Source organism: Oncorhynchus gorbuscha, linkage group LG08, assembly GCF_021184085.1.
Source record: "Oncorhynchus gorbuscha isolate QuinsamMale2020 ecotype Even-year linkage group LG08, OgorEven_v1.0, whole genome shotgun sequence".
Lineage (NCBI taxonomy): Eukaryota > Metazoa > Chordata > Actinopteri > Salmoniformes > Salmonidae > Oncorhynchus > Oncorhynchus gorbuscha.
The window spans coordinates 2,076,626-2,097,565 of NC_060180.1; the positions used below are offsets into that span (position 1 = coordinate 2,076,626).

At 42.2% G+C, this 20,940-nt stretch overlaps 1 protein-coding gene across 1 annotated transcript in view; it reads right to left on the minus strand.

Moving 5' to 3' along the window:
• Positions 1-20,940, minus strand: part of LOC124042228 (lysosomal cobalamin transport escort protein LMBD1-like) — a 148,218-nt gene that overhangs the window by 66,813 nt on the left and 60,465 nt on the right. Inside the window, exon 4 of the mRNA XM_046360645.1 lies at positions 13,848-13,933. Coding sequence (XP_046216601.1) covers positions 13,848-13,933 — 86 coding nt within the window. The remainder of the gene's footprint in view (positions 1-13,847; positions 13,934-20,940) is intronic.

A 20,940-nucleotide genomic window follows, 5' to 3' on the forward strand; every position in this document is an offset into this window, starting at 1 on the left:
CAAACTTTTTCGGTACGTCAGGAAAAATACATTTAGAAAATGAAAAAGGGCATTTAGAACGGTCTAATGTAATTTCAAATGCTAAAGACAGTATTATATGAAACATGACATGAAGAAAGCACTAATGTTATCCCAGTATATTATTTCAGAGTTCAGCATATTAACAGACGTGTCTTTTACCATTTGTAAAGAACATTTCAAATGGATGTTCTTTAGGGTTTTAGGCTGGGTGTCTGTACAGCACTGTGACAACTGCTGATGTAAAAAGAGCTTTATGAAAAACATTTGATTTGATTATAAATTGATTGATGTTGATTAAAATCTAATACTATTATAGATCCTAAACAATCCAAGAGTGCAGAATATTAACAAAGCCAAACGCCTGGCTCTCTGTCCTGTTGATTAGCTTGATGTGTGTCACATTTGATGGAGAAGAAGAAAGGCCATTTGATGAGAAGGGAAGGGGGGAGAAGGTGGCCGGGGCCTCCCGTCATGGATGAAGGACAGTGGGTGTCAGTCAGACCAGCTGTCAGGGATGGAGCCAGAAGACCCAGAAGACAGAAAGATTGATGGGTAGAGTGATCGCCTCTCTCCCATGATAGGATCCCAACTGTCAGGGAAGAGTGGGCTGAAAGCAGCCCCACTGTTGGCCCCTCATGGTTCCCCCTGGTTCTTGCCACAGTTCCCCCTCTGGCCCTCAGAAGCAGGCCTAAGCCCTGATGTGCCTAACAGCAGACCTGGGATCAAATACTATTTGAAATGGTTTTATTTGATTTAGTCTTAAAATAAATCAAATAAACCCTGACAACCTGGAGTGCCAGATGGCCAGGGTTTGTAGTCTTGTAACTATTGTAATGGTTGCCCGTAGTTGTTACTCTTCGTGCTGGTTTTACCCTGGTTCTCTGTACTGTTCCACCATTACCTGGGTTCAAATATAGTTGTAATACTTTAGCTGGGCTTAATTGAGCTTTCCTGACACAACAGATGTGGAAGTCCAAACCCTGCCCATCTGGCACTCCAGGCAGGCTAAAACAAACACTCAAATGACTGGAAATGATTTGAAATAGTAGTTGAACCCAGGTATGCCCAGTGGTGTCGAGATCACCTGTCATGTTAGCCTAGATATTACAGTATCCTGCTGCCTACCAGGCTGCTCAATCATCCTACTTCGTTTGATCATCAAAAACAACAAACTCCCTTTTATTAATTGATGACATCCCCAAGATAGACGCTGCGTTAACGTTTCTCGCAAACCATTTTTGTAGACTAGGACTTTTCCAGGACACAGACACGGGAGGAAAATGGATATAAATTAAATACTTGCGCCTAATTGTCATGTGGACATAACGGGAAAAGAACTAACCCGTTTGAAGTCTGACAGCCTGAAATGAGCATTAACATTTGAATAGGTGTTTTCCTTTGTGATCTCCTCCAGCTTTTGTTAAGTGTCTGAGCTTGGTAAGTACGAGAGACAATACACTGAGCAGGTTCTGCAGAGGACAGCATGAGTGAAGTCCCCTCACAGAGAGACAGACCGAGGATGTTATGTCTGCTGCCTCTGTCGGCTTTGGGTTTATTAAATCACTTTTTTTCAGGGGATTAGACAGAGAGAATAAAGTATATTACCAGGCGTGGTGCTCCACATCTGAAGAAGAAGAAAGCTAGGTTCCATAGACATGGAGAGAAGGCAAACCTCCACCACTCTCAGTATCAGCAGAAGAAAGCTATGTTCCATAGATATGGAGAGAAGGCAAACCTCCCCCACTCTCAGTATCAGCAGAAGAAAGCTAGGTTCCATAGACATGGAGACTAGACAAACCACCACTCTCAGTATCAGCAGAAGAAAGCTAGGTTCCATAGACATGGAGAGAAGGCTAACCTCCACCACTCTCAGCATCAGCAGAAGAAAGCTAGGTTCCATAGACATGGAGAGAAGGCAAACCTCCACCACTCTCAGTATCAGCAGCTAACCTCCACCACTCTCAGTATCAGCAGAAGAAAGCTAGGTTCCATAGACATGGAGAGAAGGCAAACCTCCACCACTCTCAGTATCAGCAGAAGAAAGCTAGGTTCCATAGACATGGAGAGAAGGCAAACCTCCACACTCTCAGTATCAGCAGAAGAAAGCTAGGTTCCATAGACATGGAGAGAAGGCTAACCTCCACCACTCTCAGCATCAGCAGAAGAAAGCTCTCCAGACATGGAGAGAAGGCTAACCTCCACCACTCAGCATCAGCAGAAGAAAGCTTCCATAGGTTCCACCACTAGCATCAGAGAAGAAAGCATTCCATAGGAGAGAAGGCTAACCTCCACCACTCTCAGTATCAGCAGAAGAAAGCTAGGTTCCATAGACATGGAGAGAAGGCTAACCTCCACCACTCTCAGTATCAGCAGAAGAAAGCTAGGTTCCATAGACATGGAGAGAAGGAAAACCTCCACTCTCAGCATCAGCAGAAGAAAGCTAGGTTCCATAGACATGGAGAGAAGGCTAACCTCCACCACTCTCAGCATCAGCAGAAGAAAGCTAGGTTCCATAGACATGGAGAGAAGGCTAACCTCCACCACTCTCAGCATCAGCAGAAGAAAGCTAGGTTCCATAGACATGGAGAGAAGGCAAACCTCCACCACTCTCAGCATCAGCAGAAGAAAGCTAGGTTCCATAGACATGGAGAGAAGGCTAACCTCCACCACTCTCAGCAGCACCACTGGGGGCTATCGCCATTTTAAAGTAGTTCATTTTCTTCTTATTATTCTTCATTGGCGGTTTGTAAACAAACTGAAAATATGCATACCACCACCTACTGTGCTTAGACTGTGTAGTCTGAACAGGCATACATCCATAAAGCCTTTAATGCCCATGCTAAACAGGCTTTGTGGAAAATGTGCCTTCTATTCAACTCTGCAGGAATCTCTAAGTGCAGGAATGAGATCAGGAAGCCCTTATCTCCTAGTGCATATAGCCATGGCCCTTCAGGCTCCGTGTACACCGAGGAGAGGAGCCTTCCTACCTTCCACCGATGCAGTGAGGAGAAGTGTTTATTAAAACAGCTGCTTCAGCCCCAGCACTCCCAGACAGCACTCGGCTGCTTCTCCTTCCTGTCTGTAGCAGAGATGGAATCATGCGGATATGGACATGCACACTAAAGCTGCAACTGGATTAGTAGGCATGCAGGTGGTGGTGAGAGGTGGAAGTGGAGAGAGATAGACACACACACACACACACAGGTGGAAGTGGATGTAGAGAGATACACTCACACAGGTGGAAGTGGAGAGAGAGACACACACACACACACACACACACACAGGTGGAAGTGGAGAGACACACACACACACACACACACACACACACACACACACACACACACACACACACACACACACACACACACACACACACACACACACACACACACACACACACACACACACACACACACACACACACACACACACACACACACACACACAGAGAGAGAGACACACACACACACACACACACAGGTGGAAGTAGAGAGACACACACACAGTGGAAGTGGATGTAGAGAGAGAGACACACACACACACAGGTGGAAGTGGATGTAGAGAGAGAGACACAGGTGGAAGTGGATGTAGAGAGAGAGAGACACACACACAGGTGGAAGTGGATGTAGAGAGAGAGACACACACGCACACACACACACAGGTGGTAGAGAGACACACACACAGGTGGAAGTGGATGTAGAGAGAGAGAGACACACACACACACAGGTGGAATTGGATGTAGAGAGAGACACACACACACAGGTGGAATTGGATGTAGAGAGAGACACACACACACAGGTGGTATTGGATGTAGAGAGACACACACACACACAGGTGGAATTGGATGTAGAGAGAGACACACACACACACACACAGGTGGAAGTGGATGTAGAGAGAAGGTGAGAAGCTGTCTGAGACATGTTGGTGTAAGACCTGGGGGGGGGGGTCTGTCTGTTCAAATAGCTGGTGAGATCATCATGGCGAACCATGGAAAAATCCTGCTGTTATGCCCCTTAAGGTTCAAGCACAAGATACTTATCGAACTGTACAGGGATAGTAGTAGATATACAAGCAATCCTGTCATACAGTAGAGAGGTGTTTACAGCCTGTTTAAAGGGTGAATATGGAACAGGGGTCAAGGAGAATAAAACCCTTCACCAGTATTGTTTTAATCACGTGTCATGATTTCATGATTTCTGTTGGCTACTTTCTTTTTTTAAACCTTTATTTAACTAGTGAAGTCAGTTAAGAACAAATTCTTATTTTCAATGACGGCCTAGTGGGTTAACTGCCTGTTCAGGGGCAGAACGACACATTTGTACCTTGTCAGCTCGGGGGTTTGAACTTGCAACCTTCTGGTTACTAGTCCAGCGCTCTAACCACTAGGCTACTCTGCCGCCCCACTGAGGTGGTGGGAGGTTGGTGAGTAGTTCCCTGATAATATGTTTCATATATTTCCTTTAATCTAAAGGACAGCCTTATTCCACTGATTCTCAGTATCAAAAGGCAAAACAACCAGATATTGCTGAACATTGACAACAAGCTTTAAAATATTTAGTGATGAGAAGACAATATGGTCTTAAAAAACAGCTGCACTTCCTTCCGATGCTTCTCAACAGTCTGAGTCACTAACTATGGTTGAAAACTGAAACTGCCGACAGGCATAAAAAAAAAGCATTCAGTGTGGCTCAGTCTTCCATCCTGGTACTGGTCGTATTAAATGGGTCTGCTTCTCCAGGCTCTTGATCTGGTAAGCAGGAGGGTTAAGGAAAGGGGAAGGGATGACCTACTCAGATGCACAACTCAATGCATTCAACCAAAATGTGTCTTCTGCATTTAACCCAACCCCTCTGAATCAGAGAGGTGAGGGGGGGCTGTTTTGGGACAGTCCTAAATCGCACCCTATTCTCTACAGTTGAAGTCGGATGTTTACATACACTTAGGTTGGTGTCATTAAAACTCATTTTTCAACCACTCCACAAATGTCTCGTTAACAAACTATAGTTTTGGCAAGTTGGTGAGGACATCTACTTTGTGCTTGACACAAGTAATTTCTCCAACAATTGTTTACAGACAGATTATTTTACTTATTCTATCACAATTCCAGTGGGTCAGAGGTTCACATACACTACATTGACTGTGCCTTTAAACAGCTTGGAAAATTCCAGAAAATGATGTCATGGCTTTAGAAGCTTCTGATAGGCTAATTGACATCATGAGTCAATTGGAGGTGTACCTGTGGATGTATTTCAAGGCCTACCTTCAAACTCTGTGCCTCTTTGCTTGACATCATGGGAAAATCAAAAGAAACTAGTATAAACACCAGCTCTGTCAGGAGGAAAGGGCCAACATTCACCCAACTTATTGTGGATAGGTTGTGGAAGGCTACCCGAAACGTTTAACCCAAGTTAAACAATTTAAAGGCAATGGTACCAAATACTAATTGAGTATATGTAAACTTCTGACCCACTGGGAATGTGATGAAATAAATAAAAGCTGAAATAAATCATTCTCTTTACTATTATTCTGACATTTCACATTCTTAAAATAAAGTGGTGATCCTAACTGACCTAAAACAGTGGATTTTTACTTGGATTAAATGTCAGGAATTGTGAAAAACAGAGTTGAAATGTTTTTGTCTAAGGTGTATGTAAACTTCTGACTTCAACTGTATATAGTGCACTACTTTTAACCAGGACCCATGGCATTTGAGATGCAGTCTTGTTATGTCTATGCTATATATCCAATCCAGCCAGACTGAAACCTTCCCCTACGCAACTGAAAACTACCGTAGCCTCATTACTGATAGGAACAAGGATGCTTTTGCCTTACAGGCTTTTTTTATGCTTTTCCAAAACGAAACAGAAATTCACTCAACGGATCCTGAGAGACGAGACCCAGCCAGAAAAATAAAATAGCTCATATTGAACTGATCATTAATTTAAATGGAATGAACCACTGACTGATCATTCAAATAATTAATAATTTCATGGCAGTGAACCGCTGAGGATAGAATGTTTTGCAAGCATGAAAGACACAGACGGCTTCTGTTCTGTTGTAAACCAGTCACCATTACACCCTGAATCTCTGGGGAGCGTTTGACCCCATTTAGTTGATGTGAAACAGAAAGCCCTTCGGGGTAGACATTATGCACTGGGACACACCACGATCAGAGCACTGGGCCAGGGAACACGAACACACACGCGGTGGTTGTGTGTGTCTGTGGTTGTGTGTGTCTGTGGTTGTGTGTGTCTGTGGTTGTGTGTGTCTGTGGTTGTGTGTGTCTGTGGTTGTGTGTCTGTGGCTGTGTGTGTCTGTGGTTGTGTGTGTCTGTGGTTGTGTGTGTCTGTGGTTGTGTGTGTGTGTGTTTGTGGTTGTGTGTCTGTGGTTGTGTGTCTGTGGTTGTGTGTGTCTGTGGCTGTGTGTGTCTGTGGTTGTGTGTGTCTGTGGTTGTGTGTGTCTGTGGTTGTGTGTGTCTGTGTGTGTGTTCCCTGGCCCAGTGATCCAGGGAACACACCTGGAAGGTAATGAAGCATACAGTGTTTCAGGTGTTGATTGAAAAACAAGTTCATTGTAATACTGACTATTAGTAAGAGGGTGGTGCTAGCACAACCAGGGTACCGATTGACTATTAGTAAGAGGGTGGTGCTAGCACAACCAGGGTACCGATTGACTATTAGTAAGAGGGTGGTGCTAGCACAACCAGGGTACCGATTGACTATTAGTAAGAGGGTGGTGCTAGCACAACCAGGGTACCGATTGACTATTGGTAAGAGGGTGGTGCTAACACAACCAGGGTACCGATTGACTATTGGTAAGAGGGTGGTGCTAGCACAACCAGGGTACCGATTGACTATTAGTAAGAGGGTGGTGCTAGCACAACCAGGGTACCGATTGACTATTAGTAAGAGGGTGGTGCTAGCACAACCAGGGTACCGATTGACTATTAGTAAGAGGGTGGTGCTAGCACAACCAGGGTACCGATTGACTATTGGTAAGAGGGTGGTGCTAGCACAACCAGGGTACCGATTGACTATTAGTAAGAGGGTGGTGCTAGCACAACCAGGGTACCGATTGACTATTAGTAAGAGGGTGGTGCTAGCACAACCAGGGTACCGATTGACTATTGGTAAGAGGGTGGTGCTAGCACAACCAGGGTACCGATTGACTATTAGTAAGAGGGTGGTGCTAGCACAACCAGGGTACCGATTGACTATTAGTAAGAGGGTGGTGCTAGCACAACCAGGGTACCGATTGACTATTAGTAAGAGGGTGGTGCTAGCACAACCAGGGTACCGATTGACTATTGGTAAGAGGGTGGTGCTAGCACAACCAGGGTACCATTGACTATTGGTAAGAGGGTGGTGCTAGCACAACCAGGGTACCGATTGAGTATTGGCAAGAGAGTGGTGATAGCTAAGCCAGGGTTGTGGGTGACTATTGGTAAGAGGGTGGTGTAGCTAAGCCAGGGTCGCAGGTGACTATTGGTAAGAGGGTGGTAGTAGCAAAACAGTGGGTGACTATTGGTAAGACCAGGGTCGTGGTTAACTATTGGTAAGAGAGTGGTGATAGCTAAGCCAGGGTCGTGGGTAACTATTGGTAAGAGAGTGGTGATAGCTAACCCAGGGTCGTGGTAACTTTTGGTAAGAGAGTGGTGATAGCTAAGACAGGGTCGTGGGTGGTAATTGGTAAGAGAGTGGTGATAGCTAAGACAGGGTCGTGGGTGGTTATTGGTAAGAGAGTGGTGATAGCTAAGACAGGGTCGTGGGTGGTAATTGGTAAGAGAGTGGTGATAGCTAACCCAGGGTCCTGGTGACTTTTGGTAAGAGGGGGGTGATAAATAAAACAGGGTCGTGGGTCCAATCCAATATATGAAATCATTATACACACATTATACTCTAACTGACTTTTGTTAGGAATGTAGAAATAGGCTAGGTGGTTTCGCAAAAACACTTTTGATAAGCACCTATTAAATTACATATAGTCTTTACATTGAATGAATTATTATGTCTCCAGTATGGTTGCGAGGCTCAGAGAGAAGACTGGGTGTGGGACCAGGATATGAGTGTGTGGCAGCCTTAACACCCCTCAGAGGAGGGACAGTAGCTCTCTATTGCCACACAGAGTCACTGAAGGCTATCATTGGATTACTGTAACTATTGGAGTCTGATCTAAGCTCAAAGACTTGGGGGTAAGGAGGGAAGAGAGGGTGAAGGAGAGTGTCTATCCACTTTTGGGAAATGCAGGGAGAATAATATTAAATCACCCTACACTGATCCTCTCAGAGAAACAGAGGGAAAATGGTTGACTGGTTTCGCATGCACCTTGATAAGCACCTATTAAAACCATAGTCTTTACACAGATGACTGTATGGTTAGAAAAGAAAGACTGACATTCAGAGACCAGGTCTAGAAAAGATTGGAACCAATAGTCCGTCTCTTCACTGCACAAAAGGCTATCATTGGAACCAACCCATGTCCCAGATGCAAGGAGGGAAGCCCTGTCTTCAACCTTGGGAAATGCAAGCCCTGCTTCAACCTACAAGCCCTGCTTCAACCTAACAGAAAGAATGGTTCAACCTGGAGAATGCCCTGCAGTATTCAACCTACAAGCCCTGCTTCAACCTACATTCAGCCAGGTCTGAAAAGATTCAACCTACAAGCCCTGCTTCACTGCCTAGGAACCAAGCCCATGTCCCAGATGCTAGTAGCCCTGCTTCAACCTACAAGCCCTGCTTCAACCTACAAGCCCTGCTTCAACCTACAAGCCCTGCTTCAACCTACAAGCCCTGCTTCAACCTACAAGCCCTGCTTCAACCTACAAGCCCTGCTTCAACCTACAAGCCCTGCTTCAGCCTCCAAGCCCTGCTTCAACCTACTAGCCCTGCTTCAACCTACAAGCCCTGCTTCAACCTACAAGCCCTGCTTCAACCTACAAGCCCTGCTTCAACCTACAAGCCCTGCTTCAACCTACAAGCCCTGCTTCAACCTACAAGCCCTGCTTCAACCTACTAGCCCTGCTTCAACCTACAAGCTCTGCTTCAACCTACTAGCCCTGCTTCAACCTACAAGCTCTGCATCAACCTACAAGCCCTGCTTCAACCTACAAGCCCTGCAAGAAAGCACAAGCAATTCCAAGCAGCTATTTTCTGCGTCCCAAACGGCACCCTACTCCCTACGTAGTGCACTACTTTTGACCATGGCCCAGAAGGGTAATAGGGAGCAATTTGGGATGTAGCCAAGTCGCTGAGGGGATTTCTACACCGGCATGCCTCATTGCACCATTGTGGATAATGTAATGGCCACCCCATTTGAGCTGCAGTCGCTGCAGTTTGTGGCCTAAATTAGCGGTTTGCAGGGCCGGGGTCGGGAGGCTGACTTAGTGAGGAGCGTCTTCCCCCAAGCTCAATTAACCTCCCATCTGGAGTAGGAGAGAGAGGGGGAATTAGCGGAGGGATGATCCTGCCTTAATGTTGAATGGGTCCTAAATTGCACCCTATTCACTATACTGTATATTACACTACTTTTAAAACAGGGCACTGGTCAAAAGTAGTGCACTATGAAGGGAATAGGGTGCCATTTGGGGGACAGACGCTTCCTCCTGAGCAACACTGACATTTCCCCACAGGAAGGGAGGCTGCAGCAGAAGATCAATAGCCCTGAGGAAGGGGCCAGGCATGGTGGGAGGAGTCAGGAAGGGTGAGGAAAGGCTTGGAGAGAAGGGAGAGGTGGGAGGAGTCAGGAAGGGTGAGGAAAGGCTTGGATAGAGGGGAGAGGTGGGAGGAGTCAGGAATGGTGAGGAAAGGCTTGGAGAGAGGGGAGAGGTGGGAGGAGTCAGGAAGGGTGAGGAAAGGCTTGGAGAGGGGAGAGGTCAGGAAGGATGGGTGAGGAAAGGCTTGGAGAGGGGAGTGTTGGGAGGAGTCAGGAAGGGTGAGGAAAGGCTTGGAGAGAGGGAGAGGTGGGAGGAGTCAGGATGGGTGAGGAAAGGCTTGGAGAGGGGAGAGGTGGGAGGAGTCAGGAAGGGTGAGGAAAGCGTTGGAGAGAGAAGAGAGAGGTGGGAGGAGTCAGGAAAGGTGAGGAAAGGCTTGGAGAGGGGAGAGGTGGGAGGAGTCAGGAAGGGTGAGGAAAGGCTTGGAGAGGGGAGAGGTGGGAGGAGTCAGGAAGGGTGAGGAAAGGCTTGGAGAGAGGGGAGAGGTGGGAGGAGTCAGGAAGGGTGAGGAAAGCGTTGGAGAGAGAAGAGAGGTGGGAGGACAGTCAGGAAGGGTGAGGAAAGGCTTGGAGAGAGGGGAGAGGTGGGAGGAGTCAGGAAGGGTGAGGAAAGCGTTGGAGAGAGAAGAGAGGTGGGAGGACAGTCAGGAAGGGTGAGGAGAGGGTCAGAGAGGGGGGAGAGGTGGGAGGACAGTCAGGAAGGGTGAGGAAAGCGTTGGAGAGAGAAGAGAGGTGGGAGAACAGTCAGGAAGGGTGAGGAGAGGGTCAGAGAGAGGGGAGAGGTGGGAGGACAGTCAGGAAGGGTGAGGAGAGGGTCAGAGAGAGGGGAGAGGTGGGAGGACAGTCAGGAAGGGTGAGGAGAGGGTCAGAGAGAGGGGAGAGGTGGGAGGACAGTCAGGAAGGGTGAGGAGAGGGTCAGAGGGAATTGAGGGGTAGGGGGGGTATCAGAAGGGAGGTCGGGAGGGGTAGAAGAGGCGGGCAGGGCCAGGATCTGACTGCAGGCCACAGCGGGAAGAGTGTGACAGATGGGTTAACTTCCTCCCCTGATCCCCAGATGCTCCGGAGCAGAGAGAGCCTCCTGATTCCTCTCTTGGAGCTGTGCACAACATGATCCCGGCTGCTGCCTCTTTATGCTCTGCTCCAACTGTAAACCCACCATTAAAGGCCAACTTATTCATTCACCTGGTTGGCTATAAAGCTGGCTCTGTCACAACTATCTGGAAGCTCAAGATCTAACAAGTACAGTGTACACAGACATTAGGTCTACATACAGTGTACACAGGCATTAGGTCTACATACAGTGTACACAGGCATTAGGTCTACATACAGTGTACACAGACATTAGGTCTACATACAGTGTACACAGACATTAGGTCTACATACAGTGTACACAGACATTAGGTCTACATACAGTGTACACAGACATTAGGTCTACATACAGTGTACACAGACATTAGGTCTACATACAGTGTACACAGACATTAGGTCTACATACAGTGTACACAGACATTAGGTCACAGACATTACATACAGTGTACACAGACATTAGTCCTACATAGTGTACATAGACAATAGGTCCTACATACAGTGTACACAGACATTAGTCCTACATAGTGTACACAGACATTAGTCCTACATAGTGTACACAGACATTAGTCCTACATAGTGTACACAGACATTAGGTCCTACATACAGTGTACACAGACATTAGGTCTACACATAGTGTACACAGACATTAGTCCTACATAGTGAACACAGGCATTAGGTCTACATACAGTGTACACAGACATTAGGTCTACATACAGTGTACACAGACATTAGGTCTACATACAGTGTACACAGACATTAGGTCTACATACAGTGTACACAGACATTAGGTCTACATACAGTGTACACAGACATTAGGTCTACATACAGTGTACATAGACATTAGGTCCTATATACAGTGTACATAGACATTCACATGGACCCACACAGACAGCAGACATATGAGGACCATAGAGGACCACAGACATTGGTCCTACTGGCACATTCAAATGCAAGTCACGTTAGGAGAAATAGATAAACATATATATATATGTGTGAACTGCTATAGAGGGAAGGGGTCATACAGTGTACACAGTTCTGCAGTGAAGAGTGTACACAGCATCAACCTACTAGTAGCAGTGACACATCAAAGCAAGGGAGGCTTTCTCCCTTTTTTTTCCGGGAGACAGATGGTTGCATAGTGGCACAATGAGGATGGTTGACATTGACAGGGAAAATGTTGCCTCTGCCAAGTCCACACGACACCTCAGTATGCAGCCTTGTGTCAGCCATCCATCCATCGCTCTCTGGTCCATACAGCTTTTCAATACCACCACTAAATGGAGATTTATTACCAACCACACTGAGACAAGTGTGATGTGCTGGGTCATTCACAGGGCTATCTGATCAAAGGACTGAGTGTGGAAGACATTGGAGCCTAAGTGAGGTGGTAACACATCACATTAAGAAGTGACTGTAAATGGTTTATAAGTAGGTTATAAACAGTAAATATGTAGTTTATAAATCACTTATAAACAGTTAAAACTTTGTTAGGAATTGTACAATTGTCGTTTTGGTAGAACTTTTAAACCATACCTAAATGTAAAGTGTTATTTAAACCATACCTAAATGTAAAGTGATATGTAAACCGTACCTAAATGTAAAGTGATATTTAAACCGTACGTAAATGTAAAGTGATATTTAAACCGTACCTAATGTAAAGTGTTATTTAAACCATACCTAAATGTAAAGTGATATGTAAACCGTACCTAAATGTAAAGTGATATTTAAACCGTGTACACAAATGTAAAGTGATATTTAAACCGTACCTAAATGTAAATGTAAACAGTGTTATTCTAAACCGTAAACCGTACCTAAATGTAAAGTGATATATAAACCGTACCTAAATGTAAAGTGATATGTAAACCATACCTAAATGTAAAGTGATATTTAAACCATACCTAAATGTAAAGTGTTATTTAAACCGTACCTAAATGTAAAGTGTTATTTAAACCATACCTAAATGGAAAGTGATATTTAAACCATACCTAAATGTAAAGTGATATTTAAACCGTACCTAAATGTAAAGTGATATTTAAACCGTACCTAAATGTAAAGTGATATGTAAACCGTACCTAAATGTAAAGTGATATGTAAACCATACCTAATGTAAAGTGATATTTAAACCGTACCTAAATGTAAAGTGATATTTAAACCGTACCTAAATGTAAAGTGATATGTAAACCATACCTAAATGTAAAGTGATATTTAAACCGTACCTAAATGTAAAGTGATATGTAAACCGTACCTAAATGTAAAGTGATATTTAAACCATACCTAAATGTAAAGTGATATGTAAACCATACCTAATGTAAAGTGTTATTTAAACCGTACCTAAATGTAAAGTGATATGTAAACCGTACCTAAATGTAAAGTGATATTTAAACCGTACCTAAATGTAAAGTGATATTTAAACCGTACCTAAATGTAAAGTGATATTTAAACCGTACCTAAATGTAAAGTGATATTTAAACCGTACCTAAATGTAAAGTGATATGTAAACCATACCTAATGTAAAGTGATATTTAAACCATACCTAAATGTAAAGTGATATTTAAACCGTACCTAAATGTAAAGTGTTATTTAAACCGTACCTAAATGTAAAGTGATATTTAAACCATACCTAAATGTAAAGTGATATTTAAACCGTACCTAAATGTAAAGTGATATTTAAAGTGTACCTTACTGTGAAGTGTTATTTAAAGCGTACCTTACTGTAAAGTGATATTTAAAGCGTACCTTACTGTAAAGTGTTATTTAAAGCGTACCTTACTGTAAAGTGATATTTAAAGTGTACCTTACTATGAAGTGTTATTTAAAGTGTACCTTACTGTAAAGTGTTATTTAAAGTGTACCTTACTGTAAAGTGATATTTAAAGTGTACCTTACTGTGAAGTGTTATTTAAAACATACCTTACTGTAAAGTGTTATTTAAACCGTACCTAATTGTGAAGTGTTATTAAAATATACCTTAATGTAAAGTGTTATTAAAATGTACCTACTGTAAAGTGTTACCAGTCAGACAATACTTACGGTTGTTCCCCAGCTCCTCAAACAGATACTGCATCTTTTCCCACTGGGTACCATTCTGATTAGGTGGGGCTTCAAATGTAAAGGCCCTGCAAAAAATACTATTCATTAAAACCATTGGCTTTATTAAAGTAAAATATGATAAATCCCAGATCTGATGGAAAGTGTTATTTAAAACAGATCTGATGGAAGTTGGCTATAAGCACAAACAGATCTGGGACCAGGCGAGTTAAAATAAGGTTAGAACATGTGATAGCCTACTTTGTAAATGTAAATGTATTAGAGAAACCATGACTTTGGGTATCTCCAGTGCATTTCTTAATGGAAACACAATGTTTTGATTAAACCGTCCCTTGATAATAATTGCTATATCAAAGCCGTCAGCATCATCAGCAGTGCAAAACAACTTTTAGTTTCCCATACACTATTTACATAAAGTTGTCCCTGCTAGACAAGTTTAATTACCTAGCATTGAAGGGAATGTATTCAAACTCTCTTCACTGTCAGAATGTCAAAAAATACCCCCAGTCTGAGTCGAGAGACAAGCTAACACCTGCCACTGAAACCAACAGGATGGAGTGAAATATTGAAATATTCATATTTTCTGTATTGAAAGCTTTCTTCAGGGTTGATGACAAAGTTAATTTACTGTTTCATTTCTTTTGGACCTGCAATTAAATGGATCAAGGTGTGCATTCTGTTGGACTAAAATAGACATGGCCAAACACTGACTAGAGATGGAATGTATTCCTGGGAATGGATTTCACTGTTATTTACTTAGCTGAGTAGGGCAGACCATTTCTTTTAAGGAAAACAACAGCATTAATCCAACTACACATTGGCAGAGGGTTTAGTAGCAGCAACAATGACTATTGGTAGTTATTTAAAGCAGCAACAATTACTATTGGTAGTGGGTTTAGTAGCAGCCAATGACTAAATGACTAAAGAGGGTTTATAGCAGCAACAATGACTATTGGTAGAGGGTTTAGTAGCAAACAATGACTATTGTAGAGTGTTTAGTAAAACAATGACTATTGTAGAGGGTTTAGTAGCAAACAATGACTATTGGTAGAGGGTTTAGTAGCAAACAATACTATTGGTAGAGCAGGTTTTTAACCATACCAAATGCAAAATGACTATTGGTAGAGGGTTTAGTAGCAGCAAAATGACTATTGGTAGAGGGTTTAGTAAAGCATAATGACTATTGGTAGAGGGTTTAAAGCAGCAACAACAAAATGACTATTGGTAGAGGTTTAAACCAACAATGACTAAAATGTAAAATGATATTGGTAAAGTAGCAGCAACAATGACTATTGGTAGAGGGTTTAGTAGCAGCAACAATGACTATTGGTAGAGGGTTTAGTATGCAGCAACAATGACTATTGGTAGAGGGTTTAGTAAACAGCAACAATGACTATTGGTAGAGGGTTTAAGCAGCAACAATGACTATTGTAGAGGGTTTATTTAAACAGCAACAATGACTATTGGTAGAGGGTTTATAGCAGCAACAATGACTATTGGTAGAGGGTTTAGTAAACCGCAACAATGACTATTGATAGGGTTTAGTAGCAAATGTAAAATGACTATTGGTAGAGGGTTTAGTAGCAAACAATGACTATTGGTAGAGGGTTTAGTAGCAAACAATGACTATTGTAAAGTGGTTTAGTAAAGCAACAATGACTATTGTAGAGGGTTTAGTAGCAGCAACAATGACTATTGGTAGAGGGTTTATTTAAATCAATGACTATTGGTAAAGAGGGTTTAGTAGCAGCAACAGCAACAATAGAGTTTAGTAGCAGTTTAATGTAAACAATGTGATATGTTTAATGACTATTGGTAGAGTGGTTTAGTAGCAGCAACAATGACTATTGGTAAGTAGCAGCAAAATGACTATTGGTAGAGGGTTTAGTAGCAAACAATGACTATTGCAACAATGACTATTGGTAGAGGGTTTAGTAAACAACAATGACTATTGGTAGAGGGTTTAAAGCAGCAACAATGACTATTTAGAGGGTTTAGTAGCAGCAACAATGACTATTTAAAGGGTTTACTATTGGTAGAGCAACAATGAAATTGGTAGAGGGTTTAGTAAAGCAACAATGACTATTGTAAAGTGTTATTTAAAGCATGACTATTGGTAGAGGGTTTTAAAGTAGTACAGCAACAATGACTATTGGTAGAGGTTTAAAGTAGCAGCAACAACTATCAATGACTATTGGTAGAGGGTTTAGTAGCAGCAACAATGACTATTGGTAGAGTGATATTTAAACAACACCTAAAGCAGTAAAATGACTATTTAAACAGAGGGTGTAAAGTGATATTTAAAGTAGCAGCAACTATGAATTGGTATTTAAAGTGCAAACTGTGAAGTGGTAATTTAAAGTAGTAGCAATGTAAAGTGATATTTAAAGTGTAGCCTTACAATGAAGTGTTATTTAAAGCAGCACCTGACTATTGAAGTGTTTATTTAAAGCAACAATGACTATTGGTAGAAGTGTTTTAGTAGCAGCAAAGTGTTATTAAAATGTACCTTATTGTAGAGTGTTATTTAGAAATGACTTTGGTAGTTGTTTAGTAGCTTCAATGACTATTGATAGAGGGTTTAGTCCCACTGGGTACAATGACTATTGGTAGGGGTTTAAGCAGCAACAATGACTATTGGTAGAGGGTTTATTTAAAGTAAGACCTTTAGTAAGTGACTATTGGTAGAGGGTTTAGTAGCAGCAAAATGACTATTGGAGAGGTAATTTACTGCAGCAAAATGACTATTTAGAACATGTAGAGCAGCCTGACTATTGTAAAGGGTTTATGTATTAGCAGAACAACCATGACTATTGGTAGAGGGTTTATCTCCAATGTGCATTTTATTTAATGGAAAGCACAATGACTTTGATTACGTTTTAGATAATAATGACTATTAATCAGAGGGTTTATTTAAAATGACTATTGGTAGTTTAGTAGAGCAACAAAAATGACCCTTGGTAGAGGGTTTAATTAGCAGCATTGACATCAATGACTATTGGAAGGGTTTAGTCAGCATGTACAATTATTGGTAGAGGGTTTAGTAGCAGCAACAATGCTATTGGTACTGAAACCATTGGTAGAGTGTTTATTAGCAGCAATTGACTATTGGTAGAGGGTTTTCTGACTATTGGTAGTTTTATGCAATGACTATTGGTAAGGGTTTAGTAGCAATTAGTAGAGGGTTTAATGGTAGAGGGTTTAGACTATTGGTAGAGGGTTTAGTAGCAGCAAAATGATATTGGTAGGTGCATTTGTTGGAGCAAAATGACTATTGGTAGACACTTTACTAGCAGCAACAATGACTATTGGTAGAATGGTTTAGTAGCAGTATTTACAGCAACAATGACTATTGGTAGACCATTTATAGACCCAGGAAAGCAATTACTATTGGTAATTTAGTAGCAGCAACAATGACTGGTAGAGGGTTTAGTAGCAGCAACAATGACTATTGGTAGAGGGTTTAGTAGCAGCAACAATGACTATTGGTAGTGGGTTTAGTAGCAGCAACAATGACTATTGGTAGTGGGTTTAGTAGCAGCAACAATTGAATGAATTGGTAGTGGGTTTAGTAGAGGCAACAATGACTATTGGTAGAGGGTTTAGTAGCAGCAACAATGACTATTGGTAGTGGGTTTAAGAGGCAACAATTACTATTGGTAGAGGGTTTAGTAGCAGCAACAAACAATGACTATTGGTAGAGGGTTTAGTAGCAGCAACAATGACTATTGGTAGTGGGTTTAGTAGCAGCAACAATGACTATTGGTAGAGGGTTTAGTAGCAGCAACAATGACTATTGGTAGAGGGTTTAGTAGCAGCAAAAATGACTATTGGTAGAGGGTTTAGACAACTCAATGACTATTGGTAGAGGGTTTAGTAGCAGCAACAATGACTATTGGTAGTGGGTTTAGTAGCAGCAAAATGACTAGTTTGACAGAGGGTTTAGTAGCAGCAACAACATCAATGACTATTGGTAGAGGGTTTAGTAGCAAACAATGACTATTGGTAGAGGGTTTAGTAGCAGCAACAATGACTATTGGTAGAGGGTTTAGTAGCAGCAACAACAAATGACTATTGGTAGAGGGTTTAGTAGCTATTGGAAGAGGGTTTAGTAACAGCAAAGTAAATGACTATTGGTAGTTCCAGAGCAACAAAAAGACTATTGTGTGCTATTGGTAGAGGGTTTAGTAGCAGCATCAACATGACAATGACTGATTTGGTAGAGGGTTTAGTAGCAGCAACAATGACTATTGGTAGAGGGTTATTGGTAGAGGGTTTAGTGCAGCAACAATGACTATTGGTAGAGGGTTTAGTAGCAGCAACAATGACTATTGGTAGAGGGTTTAGTAGCAGCAACAATGACTATTGGTAGAGGGTTTAGTAGCAGCAACAATGACTATTGGTAGAGGGTTTAGTAGCAGCAACAATGACTATTGGTAGAGGGTTTAGTAGCAGCAACAATGACTATTGGTAGAGGGTTTAGTAGCAGCAACAATGACTATTGGTAGAGGGTTTAGTAGCAGCAACAATGACTATTGGTAGAGGGTTTAGTAGCAGCAACAATGACTATTGGTAGAGGGTGACTATTGGTAGAGGGTTTAGTAGCAGCAACAATGACTATTGGTAGTGGGTTTAGTAGCAGCAACAATGACTATTGGTAGAGGGTTTAGTAGCAGCAACAGCAACAATGACTATTGGTAGTGGGTTTAGTAGCAGCAACAATGACTATTGGTAGAGGGTTTAGTAGCAGCAACAATGACTATTGGTAGAGGGTTTAGTAGCAGCAACAATGACTATTGGTAGAGGGTTTAGTAGCAGCAACAATGACTATTGGTAGAGGGTTTAGTAGCAGCAACAATGACTATTGGTAGAGGGTTTAGTAGCAGCAACAATGACTATTGGTAGAGGGTTTAGTAGCAGCAACAATGACTATTGGAGGTGGGTTTAGTAGCAGCAACAATGACTATTGGTAGAGGGTTTAGTAGCAGCAACAATGACTATTGGTAGAGGGTTTAGTAGCAGCAACAATGACTATTGGTAGAGGGTTTAGTAGCAGCAACAATGACTATTGGTAGAGGGTTTAGTAGCAGCAACAATGACTATTGGTAGAGGGTTTAGTAGCAGCAACAATGACTATTGGTAGAGGGTTTAGTAGCAGCAACAATGACTATTGGTAGAGGGTTTAGTAGCAGCAACAATGACTATTGGTAGAGGGTTTAGTAGCAGCAACAATGACTATTGGTAGAGGGTTTAGTAGCAGCAACAACATCAATGACTATTGGTAGAGGGTTTAGTAGCAGCAACAATGACTATTGGTAGAGGGTTTAGTAGCAGCAACAACATCAATGACTATTGGTAGAGGGTTTAGTAGCAGCAACAATGACTATTGGTAGAGGGTTTAGTAGCCGCAACAATGACTATTGGTAGAGGGTTTAGTAGCACAACGTCTTGAAATAAATGCAATGAAATCATTTAAAGTGAGAGTAGGTTGTAGCTTTGACAATGCTTTTTCACACTACCCAAATCTAATCAATAGATAACAGAATGATTCACTTCTTTCTTTGTCTATTTGTATGTTTGTTTGTGTACAAACCAAAACAAGGCCTTGAACTCAGTTTCTTTTGCAGTCTATTGTTGAGACCTTTACCTTCTCCAGCGCAGCCTGTCCTACCCATCCAATTACTTTTATAATTAACAGGCAATTCATCTAATTATGACGTTTAAACTACGACCCAAATGGCACCCCATTCCCTTTACAGTGCACTATTGTTTCCAGGGCCCCTAGTGCCCATAGGACTCTGGTCAAAAGTAGTGCACTAATTAGGGAATAGGTGCTATTTAGGATCACAGGATCTATTTTTTTGCTGGCGTTAACACATTGCCAGTGCCAAACCAGGTTCGCTGGCAATTTCGACCTGTGAAAGCCAACACTGTGCTATTTTCAAACTGTTATGCAAGGATTAGTAATTGACCTGTTTAATATCAGCACACTTGCGGTCAGATGGGAGGGGTGGAAATATTTGAAGTGTGTCCTTAAAAACATTTAAGAACAACCAAAAGCTGGTTTTGATTTGATTTATTAGGAACCCCATTAGCTGACACCAATGATGACAGCTGGTCTGATTGGGGTCCGACACATCGCGAAAAATACATTACAGACAGAAGACTTACATACATTTATAAACATGAACATGTAATCTCTGTGTGTGTGTGTGTGTGTGTGTGTGTGTGTGTGTGTGTGTGTGCATCTATTAGTTCCACATACATGTCAGTGCATACACACAACAAGTAGTTCACATGGGGGAGAGGTGTTGAAACAAGGTTTGGCTGTTCACTATATAAGATGGAATGGAGTTCCATGCACTCTGTAATGGCTCTGTAAAATACTGTACGTTTTCTTGAATTTGTTCTGGATATGGGGACTGTGAAAAGACCCCTGGTGGCATGTCTGGTGGGGTAAGTGTGTGTCAGAGCTGTGTGTAAGTTGAATAAGCAAACATTATGGAACTTCCAAAACATTGTTTCTTATGAAAACAAGAAATCAGTCGTTTGTTATAAAAACAAGAAGTCAGTCTCTCCTCAACTCTTAGCCAAGAGAGACTGACATGCATAGTATTTATATCAGCACTCTGATTATGAAGAGCAAGACGTCCCGCTTTGTTCTGGGGATTTCTTTGCAGATCTCACCACAGAGCCTGAGGATCTGGACTGGACATAATCAAGATAAGATAAAACTAGAGCCTGCAGGACCACATGACTGGACAATAATCAAGACAAGATTAGAGCCTGCAGGACTTGACCACATGACTGGACAATAATCAAGATAAGATAAAACTAGAGCCTGCAGGACTTGCTTTTTCGTGTCAAAAAAGCTGAGCATTTCTTTATTAAGTACATACCTCTTTACAACCATTGAATCTAAATGTTTTGACCACGACAATTTACAATCTAAGCTAACACCAAGTAATTTAGTCTTCTCAACAGCCACATCATTCATTACCAGATTCAGCTGAGGTCTAGAGCTTAGGGAATTATTTATACCATATACAATGTTCTTAGTTTTAGAGATGTTCAA